Raw genomic sequence first — 16283 nt, 5'->3', positions numbered from 1 at the left:
ACTTGTGGCTACGCTTCCACAGAACTACCCCCTGCAAAGCCCCAGCTCCTGGCACACCTTCGCAAAGTTCATTTCGTCGCTCCCTGAGGGACGAAAACACGGTGAAACAGGCCTCGGGACTGCTCTGCCAGCAGGAAGAAGACGTAGGCGGCTGGCAGGAGACTGCATCCAGAGAGCCATTTGGTAGCCGAAACGCGCCTCCCACACTGCCTGTAACGAGCAGAGAGGGAAATAAACTCCCCCTTACCCGAGGGGAGGGACGAGAGGCTCCGTCCCCCGCGGCCAGCCCCGTTGCGGGCCGGCCGCCCCCTCCCCGCCCCTCTCCCCGTCACCCGCCTCAGCCCGGCCCCGGCCCCGCGGCCCCGCTGCCCCCGGAGCGCCGCCCCCCCCTTCCCCTGGGAGCCTCCGCGGCCCTGGCCAAGATGTCTGCCTTCGGAGCCACCCGGGTGAGCGGCGGGGTTGGGGGGACGCGGGGCAGGGCCGGGGGCTGCGGAGGCCTCGGAGGTCTGAAGGGCTCGGGGCTGCTCGGGAGCCCCTGAGGACGGAGCTGTGCGGGGCTGAAGTCCGCGCCCTGCGCTGTTTTGTTGTGTTTTGTTTTTTGTTTGTTTGTTTTTTTGCCGTCTCGGCCGTGAATTGGCAGCGTTTATCTCAGGAGCGCTGCTCGTGTCTCTCTGCTGTTGTGCTGCACACGCAGGGCCGTTAGAAAACAAACAAACAAACAAAAAAATTAAAAAAACGGGTTTTGCTTCCTGCTTCTAAGCGTCAGGGCTTACGGTTCAGAGTGTTTCATACAGTGCCTTTTCTAGCTGTGCTGCCTACACAGTTGTTTTGTGTGTTTGTTTGTTTTGCTTATGTTGGTTTGTTTTTGTTTTTATATGTGCAGTACATAAATATTGGTTTTCTGAAGTGCTGCAGTTCTCTAAACTTGAAACACTGCTTACATGGAAAGAAGTTACTGAGCAGTGGAGAAAGGTTGTTTTTCTGAAGGGCTGAGCTTTTATAAACCTGGATTTCTGTATACATCAAAAGCTGCTGACCCACCGGCACCTCCTAATTTCCAGGGTGGAGGTGGTTCAGGGCTCAGGTAGCACCTTGCTAAGCCTTCGCAGGGGCCTTTTCCTGGCTTCCCCACTTCCAGAAGTAGGTAAAAGTTGAAGGGCCCTGGGTCAGTGCTGAGGCATGACCGCTGGGCTGGGCCTGCAGCCAGGGCGGGTGGTGTGCCAGGCCAGCGGGTGTTCAGGGCACCAGGCAGAGAGCTTCCAGCCATAGGAAGGCGACAGACAGTGACCATGCACCATGTACATCGGTGTTCCGAGTTCAGCCTCCGGACACGTCACCTTCACAGTCACGGTTTTGGCTGCAGAGAGCTGTAGGAGTTGTGTGAGCATCACTAGCACCTTGGCACTGAATCCAGCTGTCCCACCGAGTCCAACAGGGAAGCAGATGAAATAGGTGGCAACCCAAATTCTTACAGGTTACAAACTGTGGTCCTTTGTCACTTGATTGCTTGCGCCACAGCCAGGGATGGATCACACCTTGTCCTTTCCATGTGTCTGTCTGTGGTGTTTCTGCAGAAGCTTCCGTGCTGATCTGGCATACCCCAACAGACATAGGTTTTCTGGGATGAATTTCACTGTTTCCTTTATGTAGGATGTCACCCTTAGCATTATTTTGAATTCAGTACTTTTTCTAGTTGAGACAAAACATTTTGGTGAAAAAGCTGTGTATGACTATCAAGGGCTGCTCCTTTAAAAAAAAAAAAAAAAAGGTGATTTCTAGTACCTAGCTTTTGCTCAATGTTATCATCATCTTGGCTTCTACTAGATAAAGGAAGGTGTAAAAAATTCTGAATGATTGAGGTTCGTCTAGATGCTTGTTGATTTTGTTTGTTATCCTATATTACAACAGTGGTAGCAGTTGCATAAAACTTAAGTAAAATATCATGCTACTATTCTGCAATGCTATGGCTTGTGAAAACTCCAAATGAGTAATATATTGCCTAATAGAAAATACAATCCCAAACTGTGAATAAACTTAATAGTTAAGTATTCAGTTATGTGATACCTTCCCCTGTCCTATGCCTAGTCTTCCAGCATTTCTTCACCTTTCAACTTTATAGATGTTTTCAGTATGCTTTAAAAATACCTCTTTTCACTCTGTTGATACCCGTGTTTGCTTTTTTAACCTTCTCTGCATAGCATTCTTATTTTTAAGAGCAGTCATCTACCACTACTTTGTTTTTTAACTACTTATAGCCTACCCAGCTATATTCCGCTCCTGTCTCTAGAGTTTCCAATACAAATTCTGACATATTTTTGTACTATTATGATTAATTCAATTTTCTAATGCTACAAAATAAGTGACTGGTCTCATCAAACTTTTTTTTTTAACCTAATCACTTTTCACACGATGAAAGAGACTGACATCTGCAATGTCCTTTCAGGTAGTTGCAGAGAGAGATGAGGTCTCCCCTCAGCCTCTTCTCCACGCTAAGCAACCCCAGTTCCCACAGCCACTCCTCATAAGATGTGTTTTATAGCTTCCTTGCTCTTCTCTGAACATGCCCCTGAACCCTGATGTCCTTCTTGGAGTACACAGTACTCAAGGTGCAGGCTCATCAGTGCCACGTACAAGGGGACAATCACTTCCCCAGTCCTGTTGGCCATGCCAGTTCTGATGCAGGCTGCGATGACACCACTACAACAGTAATCACTAAGTATATATACATTACTGCAACTTGCTAGAAGGGAATCTTGGGCATTATTAGGTCAAAATATTCTGATACCTATTGTTTATTACGTGGATTGTTGTTTTCAGAATCATACTAATCCTGACCATAGGTAAACACTGGATAGGTGGAGTGCTTAGTAGTGGGCAATAACTTCTGGCTTGATTAGTGTACATTTCAAAATATATGTATTATTATGTCTCTGAGCATGTTCACATGTGGATTTATGTTCTTTAAAGAAGACGTGCTATATTATGCTTAGTTATTTTTAAATAAATGATTTTGCAATCTTAGAAATGGGTACACCAGTTCACACAAGCTCAGTGCTGTCTTGGATCCCATGTTGATGTAAGCCATCAGTTTGCATCAGCTTGCCACAGGAACAAAGTTGAAGGTAGCCAGGAATTCTTCTAGATCATGTTAGTCACTGTATTGTACCTGATGCGATACTGTTTTCTAAACAGGGAATCTATATTTAAAGTTGTGCTGCCATCAGGTTAGTAGCTTTAGGAGACTTGAGCTATCAATGTCTTATATCTCCTGTTCTGTTTCTCTTCAGCGGATGCTCCAAACCATTGCAGGGCTTGGATGGCGATCACATTCTAGTAAACCTGCTCAAAATGTCCATACAGGCAAACTTGGAGCTGGCTTTAGCTTCGGTAGGTATCACATTCTTTGAAAGGAGTGCAGCAACTAAGGACAAATTGCAGAGTTAGTTTAAAATAAAAAACACTGTATTGCAGTTCAGTATGAAGAGAAAGTTGAATTTTTTTGGTTACTAGAGAGGCCCAGGAAGTGGTGGTTTAGATTGTCTTGAGAGGAATGACACTACTCTTCTTTTCCCCTACTCTGACAACTGGCAAAATTAAAGCTAATGTAGAATTTGTGACTTCTTTTTTCTCTTTTATAATAGAACTTACTGATGAACAGAAAGAGTTTCAAGCTACTGCTCGTAAATTTGCTCTGGAGGAAATTATTCCTGTTGCTGCACAATATGATAAAACTGGAGAGGTAAATCTATCATACAGTAGGGGAAAATTAGATTTTTATATTACCCTGCATGAAATTTAAAATGTTGGCTGTGATTAATCAGAAGGTGATTTTCCTCATTTATTTCAGTATCCTCTTCCACTCATAAAACGGGCTTGGGAACTTGGTCTTATAAATTCACACATACCAGAAAGCTGCGGTAAGTAAATATTTTTAATCTGTAAAATAAAACTAAGAACAGGACTTGGAGGTGTTTATATGTGTAATTAGGGATTCTGTATAAAATAAACAGTTGCATATTTGAATAATTAAGTTTAACCTTTTAATTTCCTGTTATATTCATTATGTAGTCTGAGCCTTCCATCTTCAAAGGCTATCATGGAAGTGGAAGGGGTTCCTAAAAAGGATAAAGACAGCAAAAGATACAGAACAGCTTCTGTATGAGAAATAACTAAAATGTCAGTGTCATGAAGAGTGTGAAAAGGGATTGATAGCTCATCATCCCTTTCCATACAACTAGAAGGCATCAGTGAAGTCAGCAGATGGCAGGTTCTGAGTAAAGTAAAGGAGATAGTGTGAATTAAACACATGCTTTTCCTTAAATGTAAAAAGGTTTAATGAACAATGCATTGGATGAAGTCCTACCACTACAAGGAGCCTGCCAAGATGCATCATGAGCCCATTTGTTATAGGCCCCTGCACCAGCACTGATCACTGTGAACATCAGCATGGAACATGCTAGCCCTGCATTATATTCACCCCCCAGACCGGGTCCACGGCCCAAAGGTGGCCCCTGAGCACTTTTACAAGACAAAGCTGTGGCATTTCTCATCACGGTACCAAGAGAAACTTGTGGCAGAGTTGCTCTGTCCCTGGCATTCCTGCTCCCAGCCAGCCTACCCCATTCTCCAGCCAGGTCGTTCCTTGGTCACATCTGCTGAACAGTTAAAATCTCTATATCCCCTTCATTTTATGCAGTGTGTAGTTAATTTGTGAAACTCATAGCTGCTGCATGATATTGATGCTAAAATATTTACCTATGTTAAAAAGAGATGAGTGCAAATTCACTGAAGGGAAGTCTGTCAAGGGTTAGCGTTAACAAGGATACCAAGAGTACTTCAGGCTGAGGGAGACACCTAGAGGATGGAGCATGTATTTTGAACAAATGTTGCTGCACTGTTACTGTATTTCGAAGCACTTCCCAAAGTCGGTTTCTGTCAGAAACAGATTACAAGATTGGTTGGCTGACTAACATGAATAACTCGGTATTCATAGGAGCTATGGTAGCTCAGGAGCCTTTGTGGTCACTTCTCTGCTTCCTAAGAACTCTAAAGGACATTCTCAAATGTAAAGTAGTCAAACAGTTGTTGCCATTCTGTGTAACATGCCCCATATCAATCATGCAACCTTGGAGCAGTCAAATGTAGTTTTCCAATCATCTCTTACCATTCTGACAAAACTTTATTTAAAAAGTTGGTGTGGGATGTCTGATCAAACGCAGCGCACAATCAAGTGTATACGGGGCAGTATGTTTTTGATAGTTAATTTATGTAAATTGCTAGTATGTCCCACTTTAAAATCATTTTAGTAAATTAAATATTTCAACTGTAGGCGGTCTTGGCCTTGGCAGTTTTGAAGCATGCCTTATTACGGAAGAGTTAGCTTATGGATGCACAGGGGTTCAAACTGCCATTGAAGCAAATTCCCTAGGGGTAAGTTCTGTCATTTCTTACCTCCTTTAAACTGAAGTCTGTGCGTTTTAAAAAAGCAGATTAATAGTATAAATATTTTCTTTCAGCAAATGCCAGTAATCATTGCAGGAAATGAGCAGCAACAGAAAAAATACTTGGGAAGAATGACAGAAGAACCAATGATGTGTGTAAGTATAACTTATACACTGTAGAATGTTCCTAACCTACATTCATCGGTATTAGTCATTTTTTGAAAGAAAGCAGTGGTATCTACTTAAAATTTAGCCTATTTTTGCATGTAAATACACTGTGTCATTTATTCAAAGACAAGGAATAGTAAATTTGATGCGAACAGTGAGAAAATAGAAGATATTACCTGGAAAACCATCCTAATCACTTACCAAAAAAAAAAAAATTATTTCCCTTTCAGGAGGTTGTTTAGCTGGGGTCATTTAGCTTGGAGAAGAGAAGGCTCAGGGGAGACCTTATTGTACTTTACAATTGCCTTAAAGGAAGTTGTAGTGAGGTGGGGATTGGGCACTTCTCCCAAGCACCAAGTGATAAGACAGGGAAGATGACTTCAAGTTGCACCAGGGGACGTTTAGGTTGGACATAGGAGAAATTTCTTTACTGAAAAGATTATGTGACATAAGAATAGGCTGCCCAGGGAAGTAGTTGAGTCACCATCCCAGAAGGTCTTCAAGAAACGTGTAGATATAGAATTTAGCATGGTTTAGCTGTGGACTTCAGTACTAGGTTAAAGGCTGGACCAGATGACCTTAGAGGTCTTTTCCTACCTGAACAATTACAAGCTTCTGTGAATCTAAGAAGAGGTGTGGGAGTTTAAAAGAGGCTTATATAAGCACATATTCATATGACATGAGCAGTACTTGTTACAGAGAAAGAAAGAGTCATGTGCAATGCATTACAACCTGAATAAATAAGCCCCATAAAATGAAGAACACAGTAGGTATAAAATGTTACACTGTACTCTTATTTGCAAATTTTAAAGATCCTCAGCTTTTACATCAGTTTGTGAAGTATGAGGAATTGATGACTTAAGAGTTACAAAATGTTTCTGTTTATCATGTTTATCTGGTGTACGAAAGGCTCAACAGTGTGTGCTTGCAGCCCAAAAGGCCAAATACATCCTGGGCTGCAACAAAAGAGGTGTGAGCAGCAGGTCGAGTGAGATGATTGTCCCCCTCTGCTCTGCCCTTGTCAGACTCCACCTCGAGTACTGCGTACAGGTTTGGGGCCCCCAAAACAGGAAAAATGTGGACCTGTTAGAAAAAGTCCAGAGGAGGGCCACAAAGATGATCAGAGAGCTGGACCACCTCTCCTGTGAGGAGAGGCTGAGAGAGCTGGGGATGTTCAGCCTGGAGAAGAGAAGGCTCCCTCATTGTGGCCTGTATATTGAAATACTGAAAGGGTTCTTCTAAAAAGGCTGGAGAGAGACTCTTTGCTCACTCAGATAATACAGGATGAGGAGTGATGGTTTTAAACTAAAAGAGGGGATATTTAGGTTAGAGGTTAGATAAAATTCTTCACTCAAAGGGTGAAGAAAACCTGATCTAGTGAGTGGCATCCCTGCCTGTGGCAGGAGGGTTGCAATTAGATGGTCCTTAAGGTCCCTTCCAGCCCAAACCATTCTATGATCATTAAAAATTATTTAAAATATGCATTTATTAGGAAAATTAACCCATATTTGCTTTGACAGTTGTTGCTTTTGGTAGTAGGGTTTTTTGCAGGGTAGTAGGTTTTTTGTAGGGTAATAGTTGTTGCTTTTTGTGGTAGGGTTTTTTGTATAATATTTTAGGGTTTACTATGTGGTTTTGGTGCACATAGTCTGCAATAATATGGTTCCTAAAGAAAGAACTTTTTTCCTCAAGATTTTATATTTTATTTTTTTCTAGGCTTACTGCGTAACAGAGCCTGGAGCAGGCTCCGATGTGGCTGGTATAAAAACAAAGGCTGAGAAGAAAGGAGATGAATATGTTATTAATGGACAGAAAATGTGGATCACAAACGGTGGGAAAGCAAACTGGTGTGTTAACAGTTGACTCATCCTACATTTTCTATTATTCTGTTCTATACTGGCTTTTTTTTTCCCCAAAGTTAGATATTAGTGTTTCTTTAAAGTTCTGTTGTAAATCCAAGTCTTCATTATGTTTCACCCCAATACAACTTTGCATCTGTGATTAGTGTATCAGCATAAGGTATAAGACTCTCAGGGCTGTGCAAAGCTTAAAAAGGAAATTAAGTGATGATATGGCAACTATACATTCAAGAATACCTCTTAAACCTTGATGCTACCAAACAAAATAATTTTGCTTTTTCTTCAAGGGAGGACAGCAGGAGTGTGATTTAACTTGCAAAATACTCAGGAAGCCCATATTACCAACTACTTTACTTTGAAGGTGCAGTGATCGAGATCACTTGCTACTGATTCTGTTCAAAACATCTCTCACTTTTAGTGAGGCTAGAAACACTCTTGGATTGTGGTGTTACATTTTATTTTCATAAGGGAAGACATTTTCTAACAGACAAAGAATCCAGATATTGCTGTGGTGGTGTGTCTGTGGAGCATGCTTGACAATATAGACCTCTTTTCATCATGTCTCACATAATACCACACTCATCCCCAACACATAAATTGTCTTAATTGAAGTGAAAAAGCTGTGTGCATTGACTCATAAAGCTGAATTTTCTAATTATTTATTTCCTTGTAAAAGGTAGAACTATCAAAGAGAATGTACCAGCTACATGTATCTTTTGACATTACCGAACACCATGAATGTGATTTACAGCTGTTTAATTTCTAATTGAAATACTTATTTACAACTTAGAAGAATAACATTAAGATCTTTGAAATCAGATGATAACATTTTCTGTGCAACACTGTATCTCCTAAGAATTCATTTTTAAATATGTGATGTGACAGGTTTCTTTTTTACTGTTCGTGAAACTGATAATACCATAAAGACTTAAAGTAAGTGGAGAAGGTGGAGAATCTTTGCATGTTTATATTAAGTAATTTTATTAAATCTTGAATGTTGCAGTAAGAGATGCAGTGACACTTCTCTCCATTGCACACTGTCGGTTTATTTTTGTAAGGGGCAAGAAGAATGGATTGTTAATTTTCTTATAGATTTATTACATGCTAGAGACACTAAATATATAGATATACACACACATTGTTAATTGTGAGGATAAACTGAGTTTCCACTTCTTTGTTTTACACTAGGTACTTCTTGCTTGCTCGTACCGATCCAGATCCAAAAGTTCCTGCAAGCAAAGCTTTTACTGGATTCATTGTGGAGGCAGATAGCCCTGGAATCCAAATTGGAAGAAAGGTAAAGAAAGTATCTCTTACTTGACAAACCAGGGGTTATTATTTGTTTCTAAATCAAATCACAACAAATTGCAATTAAAGAAAACATGTTACGCAACTGAACATTTTCACATTGTCATCTTTTCATTTTCACAACATAAACTATTCATAAGACATAATTTTACTCAGTCAGATAAAGAATTATTCAGAGTGGATTAAAAGAAAATGATTTTGAATAGCTGCAAAAAAATCTTTTGAGAACCATTTTATTGATCAATGCCAGTAGATGAGAAATACGCCGTCAAAGGATAAAAAAGAAGGTGGACAGTTTTAACCATAATTACACAGTGAGCTTTAATTTTAGCTACTGCTCAAGGAAGGCTCACGAGGTTCTGGTGCAAATTAAATAAATAGGGGGAAAAAAGGAAGGAATCTGAAAACTTGAAAACTCCATTTTATTTTTTTGTGTGTGTGTTTCTGTTACAGTTATTTTTTTCTACTGCCTGCATACTAGTTTCTTTACTTTTTCCTTTCCCACCTCAAATGATACAGTTGAACTTGAGAAAGACCACGTGAGTGATTGTAGCTACAGAATCAATTTTATATAGGCGTAAGATAAACTGCCCAGCTTAGACAAATAAAGGGCATGCTGGTCTGTAAATGCAGAACTACTATTTGTCACGTATATGGTAATTCTTAGAAGAAATTGAAGTGTCTGGGAGGAGCTGGAGGGGAGAAGCTTACCTTATGCTTTGAGTAAACTAAAGCAAGATAATGTGTTGTACCTTAGAAAAATCCAACTTAGTTGCACCTCCGTAAATTTCTCTTTTCAGGAAATGAATATGGGTCAACGCTGCTCAGATACGAGAGGTATTGTCTTTGAAGATGTGAGAGTCCCGAAAGAAAATGTATTAATAGCTGAGGGAGCTGGCTTTAAAATCGCAATGGGAGCTTTTGATAAGACCAGACCACCTGTAAGTATCAAAAATAATTTATTTATAAAATGTAATAGGAATTTTTTTGTTTTTATTCTGTGCTGTATTTAATTCAGGTAGCAGCTGGTGCTGTTGGGTTAGCAAAAAGAGCACTCGATGAAGCTACTAAATACGCTTTGGAGAGAAAAACCTTCGGGAAAGTGATTGCTGAAGTAAGTTAATTACATATTTATTCATACGTATTCACTTATATAAGCTATGTTTTCACATCAGTACAGTAGATGTACTACTAGTGATTTTTCAGGGTTGTTCCTTGATTTTTAGGGTATGAGTTACTGCATCTCTGCCATTGCTTAGGTTCTCAAATACATAGGTCAGTGACATCTAAGTAAATCTAGCCATGCAGTTACTCCAGGAATTCTTCTAAACTCTCAAGACATACGTAAGTTCTTCAATACTAATAAATAGGGATTTTCAGGCAAGGTATAAGCCTCTCTGAGCTATATGAAACAATACACAGTATTAATAAAAACTTAGAATATGTTACCAATCACACAATTTACCAGTTTTAAAGAAATTTAAATAAACAGCTAGCTAAATAAGATGTCATAAATACTGAAACACAACTTCATAATTCAGTACTTAATCCCTGTGACTAAATGAATTTTAGAATGAAAACCTTAAAAGTCTAATTCAACACAGAATTATGACAGCTTGATCCATATTCTGTAGAACTCATCTTGTACAATTTACTTTGTTGAAGGTATTAGTGTATAAAAAAGATTATATTCTTTTTGGATGTCACAGAATCTTAAGCAGGCAATGTTAATCTAGTGTATTTCATCATTCATAGCACCAAGCAGTGTCATTCATGCTTGCTGAAATGGCAATGAAAGTGGAACTTGCTAGGATGGCTTACCAAAGAGCTGCATGGGAAGTTGATGCTGGCCGCAGAAATACCTACTATGCTTCCATTGCAAAGGCATTTGCTGGTGACATTGCAAACCAAGTAGCTACAGATGCGGTGCAGATTTTTGGAGGAAATGGATTTAATACTGAATATCCTGTAGAAAAACTAATGAGGGATGCTAAAATCTACCAGGTAAGTAAAAGAGAATGTGATCTCTACAATAATGCCTAAATTTTATATAGAAATACCTAATGGCTACTTATTTCAAATCTTGATGTACACATATGAAATAATTTTTTAGAATGACAGTAAGTATCCTTCAATTTAAAAAAAGGGAAACTCAAATTGGGCAAATTCTTGCATACTATGCACTAGATCAACAGCTTAACCTACATGTAACAAATAAATTTAATGGTGTGTTTTTTTCCGTATATGGTAACTCTGAAATTCTTAGGCTCTTCTTCATTTGGAATCTTCTTCATTTTGGAATCAAACACTGTAGAAAACACTACTCAAAATACCAATACTTCCTCTGGTATTCTATAAGTAGGTGTAGTTTATGTATGATGCTGTTCTTGAAAACCTTCGGTGCTGGAAATTCTCTGATTTTCCATATGTATCATAGACTGGTGCCTGCCTATAGTTTAGCTTTTCCTTCAGCCTGATACCTAGTTCAAATAACAGTTGTTGCAAATTATCTCCTTTTACACCTCAGATCCAAAGACAGTATGCAGAACAACTGATTGGTAATGACATTTTAGGAGCTTCTCACGTTTTTCTTATCTTAGTCTAGAAGAGAACACTACAGCGGCTTCTTCACCTTTTTCCTCATCAGTCATGCTGAATGACTTTTTTATTTTTATTTTTTCCTTTTCTGTTTCCAGTCTCTTCATTGCTTCTGGCTGTACTCCAAACCTTATGTTTGAAACTTTGGTAGCATAACCCAGGCAGAATATTTCAGTTGATATATCACCAACATTGAGTGTCATGGACTATATCGTGGTCTTGCATATGTTGTATTAACAGAATTATGACACAACCTGGAACGATTAGCCTGTTTTTAACAACAAACCAAACCTATACTTACTCATGTTTAGCCTGTAGTCACTCATAATTCCCAGGTTTTTCTGCATTATTATTGTTGAGAAATTATTCCATGTTATGTCATAATTCTTGTCTTGGGATATGTTATGCTGCAGTTCTTTATTCAGCAAGAATGTTTTAATTATGCTCAGCAAAACCAGTAGTCTTTTCACCTCTTTCTGATAGTAATAGCGGCTAGGTAAAACTTATCAGAATAGGTATCAAGAAATGCATGTGAACCATAATCTGAAAGGTTAGTTAGTTATAACAGTTGTCGTTCTTAAGATCCTATGTAGTTAGCATTTCTCTTATAGCTGACTTTAAAATGAAAACTATGATTCTCCCTAGCCAATATTTTGGTTTTCTCTGTTTAAGGAAAGACAGCTACTACTCTGGAATCTAAAGGTCCTTAGTACTAATTGCAGTCCTGCAAGCAAGATGAATGAGTAATATAATTAATTTTACTTTGGGCTTTTTTTCTGTCAGGTTCTATGTTTTTCTAGAGAAAGATGTTGTGAGGGTTGGAAGCTTATTTAAAAGTTAAGATTAATTTTACAGAATTCTAGTTATTTAGATCTTCTATTATACTGATCCATCACAGGTGCATGTCAAGGTAGACTTTTCTAATTGTTCAATCTAATAAGATTTAGTATTATTTTTTGTTGTTTTTCTGCTTCCCTTCATCCCTTAAAAGAATACAAGGAAGGATTTTGTCTTTAGAATAATTTTGCCCATGTCTCTTGATTATGCTTTACTATGTTATGGCCCAATTCCACATGGTACATGCTTTTAGCCATGGGTTTCATGTATAAAACTTCATTTTCCACTTGTTCTTTTCTTCCATATATTTGATATTTCTCAGTATTACACAGTTCTACTACTTCCCTTCAGTTGAAGGTGGTGCTAGAAGCTGCTTCCGTTGCTTATAAGCCAAAACCTCTTTTGCATTTATTTAAGCAGACTGAGAGTTTTGATGTCTTTACACTTGAGTTCCATGGCTGTCTTCATCAGCAAGTAATTTAGTACAATAGGAGGAAATTAGCAGATTGCAGGAATAGCTGCTGAATGCCCTCCAGCTACACTATATCCAGTTTGGAGAGGCTAAGTTCACAGCATGCCTGTTTGGTTACTTGGACTGAATGTCCCCATTATGTGTGTAATTGTAAAGGCTTGTAAGTTGTAAACAAATCTGTAAATCGTTATAGGCCTAGACAATTTTGGCTTCATTAGGATTTGGACCATATTTGGTGTATAGAGGGAGTAGAGTTTCCAGTTAAGTTTGCTCTAAAAAGCACCTGCTTTCACCAAACTAAATCTGCTCTATAACCTGGATCATTGTAGGGTAAGCAGCAGCAGTCCGATGATTCACTTTGAGAATGAAAAGTTTCCTCTGAAGCAAAAAACTAATGTGACTGCAGGTTATAGTGGTTCTATTTCCAAAAAGCTTTGTAAGGTTCTTGAGAATACTGTCCCTGTTTTATGACTGCAGAAAGTGAATTTACCTGAATTTGAGCAACTCGGCAAACCAAGTTCTGGCAGACCTGGGAACTGAAACACTTGAATCCCTAAGCTGTGTTACTTCCACCCTCAAATCCTGTTGCAGTATATCTGTGGAGCATAGAGTCTTCTTACTGCATTAGAGCTTCATATATACAGTGTTTTGCATCTCTGTCTTTCCTGCCATCAAGCCATGTAAAACAGGGTGATGATGCAGAATGTTTCTAGAAGACGATGCAAGAATGTAAGGTTAAAGAACAGAAAAAAAGGGATACTGTATTGGAGAGAGTACTAGTTAACAAGAAGAAATGGAAGTAAATGAATCAAAGCAAATGCTTGATGTGACCTTGAAAGGCTAGACAACAAAAATACAACACTCAGCACAAGTCATCTTCTCTTCACCCATTGTTTTAAAACCTAGTTTGTAAAACCTAAACTATGTATTTTCTTCCTCAGATAACACGCTTTCTTGATCTTTTTTGGCTCCCTATGTCTATTTGCCTGAGAAAATTATTGAATTTAGATGAGAGGATATGAGTGATATCAGTGTCTTGTGTATGATTTATTTTATTTAGCCAAATGTAGTTACTTACTCACATTGGAATTTTTCAGTTCTATTTTTCTTGGATTTAACATTCCAATCCACACTGTAATCTAGTATGCTAAGGAGGTTTAAAAGTGTAGAAAGATCAATTTAAACCTTTTTAAGAATGATCATCTAACATTGTTTCAATTCTTCTTTTCAGATTTATGAGGGAACTGCTCAGATTCAAAGGATGATCATAGCTCGTGAACATGTTAGCAAATTTAAGGCTTAAAGAAATGTGTGTGGCACTATGGTAGTATTCTGTGTTCTCATGGAAGAGGATTTTAGTGTGTTTCTCAATACAATGGAAAATTTGTGGGAAAAAAAGTCCTTTTCCTTAAAAATCTTTTTATTGAATACATTATTAAACACTACTTCTTCCCATCCACTCCCTCTGAATTCCAAAGTGATTGATTGTTGTCTTTCCCCACTTAATCATTTTCACTCAAATATTCAGCCTTTGATGGGGGAAGGGAAAAAACCTTCCCTATAAAATTTATAGATTTATTTGATTTAAAAAGTTACCAAAATTCAGATTTTTATTTTTTTTTGGTCAGTGAAGGCATTCAGCATGTGGAAATTCAGCATGAGGAATTAAATACGGAGAGTTTCTGTATTGTTTATAATGATACAGATTTGTTCCGTCTCTTTTATCATTGGCATTTGGATGGATATCAAATTAATAAATCTCAGGGAAATAGTTACTTACAAATGCTATTCTAATTCCTCAGGAATACCATGTTGCAGCAGATTGTCTCTAGGTCACCTAGAGCTCGCTGAAAATAAATACGATAGCATGTTGGTTTTGTTGGCCTTTAGAAATTTGTATTAAAAAAAAAAAAAAAGAATATTAATTTCTGGACCATTCGAAAGCATGTATTATCATAAATTAGAACACACTGCACTATTATTTTTCTCAAACAGAGACAGGATTACTATTTGTAGTTTGTCTATATTTTATGTGTGTCCCTGAAGCAATATGAACAAAACCTACTTCTTGTTTTCAAAAGACACAGCATAATAGGGCTTATTTTCAATTTCTTAACCACGTTATTCACTTGAATCCAGCACTGAAAAAAATGTCATTGAAAGCCTTTATCTCTGTTCTTCAAAGAAACCTGTTGTGTTCATGAAGAAAATACTTGTGCCTTCTCCTGTGCAAGACATCTGCGTTACAGCTGGGTGTTATGGACAGCTTTTGGTAAAAGTAATTATGTGGTTTTGTTATAGCATAAATAAGAATGATTGTTCAATTTTTAACTTTTTAATTTTAACCAATGCCACATAAAATAACCTCTAATAAACATTGCCATATTTTCATTTATAATATATCTATTCTAAATTTGAATATTACTCCAAAAATCCAAGTACAAAAAGGGCAAGAAACGAGAACCTCACAACACAATGTTTTTTCACTGTAAAGTTAGATGATCAAAATGTTATTTCTGACAGCCGTTGCTGCATTCGAATAAAACCTCATTTTAAACAGAGAGGCGTGGTGGTTTTATTCATTTTGTTTGCCACATCATTTAAATTGTATTTTGCATAAGTTGTCCAGCGTCTGAAACAGGCAAATAGCTTCACCTCAGTTCCTTCTGTGCTACTGCCCACAACAGCTGCATGGCTGTTGCAGTTCAGCAGTGTGAAGGCTTTGCCTGCATGACGACTGTTCTGAGGACTGAGATCCAACCCAGCAGTGACGGTATGCGGCTTGAAGGAATGCAGCCTCTCTGACTGGTGCACTTGCTTAAGTAAATGTTCAGTCACGATGATTCACTTCAAGTCAAAGTGAAACTTTTCCGTAAGAATGACTTATGTGATCATTTTTATTTCAGATTCAATGTATTTAAAGGTATATTCCTTTCCATCAGTGTATGCACTTAACTGTTTGCAGCAGGAACAGCAAAGGAAGAGGAATTCTTGAGAATTTTGTGTTTTGTTTGAAATTTGGCTAGACTCTGCTGGGCAGTGCTGGCAGAACGCGTGTTCCCTGGACTTCTTGGAAAAATTACTCAGCCACATCTGGAGTGCCATATCCAGCTCTGGGCTCCCCAGCATAAGAGAGAGATGGAGCTACAGGAGACAGTCAAAGGGCTGCTAAATGTCAGACAGATGGGACAGCTGCACTGAAGGAACAGATGACAGATTCTGGTATTTGTCACATCACGTCACAGTGAGAGTGGTGGGATAAATGCCAACACAGGTCAGATGTTTGTTTTCTGTGTAGTCAATGCTGTCTAGGTAAATTGCAGAAAAGCAATTTCTAATCAATGGTTTTGATGATTGCAAACTTAGAAAACAAGTACTCTTGGATAGCAATAACAAAAACTATTTCAGTATGTTACTTAAAAACAAACACTAATGGACAGACCTTCAGGAGTTAGTCCTATCACTTTCTAAAATAAATAAATCAAATTATAGAATGATATGCTTTAAAGTTCATAATGGTGACTTTGCACTCCTGATAAATTTTGTAATACTCTGGCTACAGGTTCTCCTGGAACTTTAAATGATTTCCTTTGGATTTTT

At 38.4% G+C, this 16283-nt stretch overlaps 2 protein-coding genes across 23 annotated transcripts in view; one reads left to right on the top strand and one right to left on the bottom strand.

Annotated features, from left to right (window-relative positions):
* LOC311428226 (uncharacterized protein) overlaps positions 1-311 on the bottom strand; it is a 42225-nt gene extending 41914 nt beyond the window's left edge. For 10 of the 22 annotated variants that reach the window (XR_014687615.1, XR_014687616.1, XR_014687617.1 and 7 more), the window contains exon 1: positions 58-310. Coding sequence is in view for 6 of the 22 variants with exons in the window: in XM_084539771.1 (XP_084395897.1) it covers positions 58-180 (123 nt within the window). In the remaining 16 variants the exon portion in view is untranslated. Of the gene's footprint in view, positions 1-57 lie in introns of all 22 variants that reach the window. The other 12 variants (XR_014687625.1, XM_084539771.1, XM_084539766.1 and 9 more) reach the window with 3 other exon arrangements.
* On the top strand, positions 299-15244 carry ACADM (acyl-CoA dehydrogenase medium chain). The gene is made up of 12 exons (XM_084539761.1): positions 299-446; positions 3288-3387; positions 3642-3739; positions 3848-3917; positions 5330-5430; positions 5517-5597; positions 7326-7456; positions 8657-8765; positions 9577-9717; positions 9795-9890; positions 10532-10780; positions 13915-15244. The coding sequence occupies exons 1-12, from the start codon at positions 423-425 to the stop codon at positions 13984-13986; spliced, it is 1272 nt and encodes a 423-aa protein (XP_084395887.1). The 5' UTR covers positions 299-422; the 3' UTR covers positions 13987-15244.
* Positions 15245-16283: the final 1039 nt, after the last annotated feature.

The sequence above is a fragment of the Aythya ferina genome, assembly GCF_964211825.1.
Source record: "Aythya ferina genome assembly, contig: HAP1_SCAFFOLD_37, whole genome shotgun sequence".
Lineage (NCBI taxonomy): Eukaryota > Metazoa > Chordata > Aves > Anseriformes > Anatidae > Aythya > Aythya ferina.
Note: the sequence above shows the minus strand (reverse complement) of the source record. Positions and strands in the feature narration are given on the sequence as shown.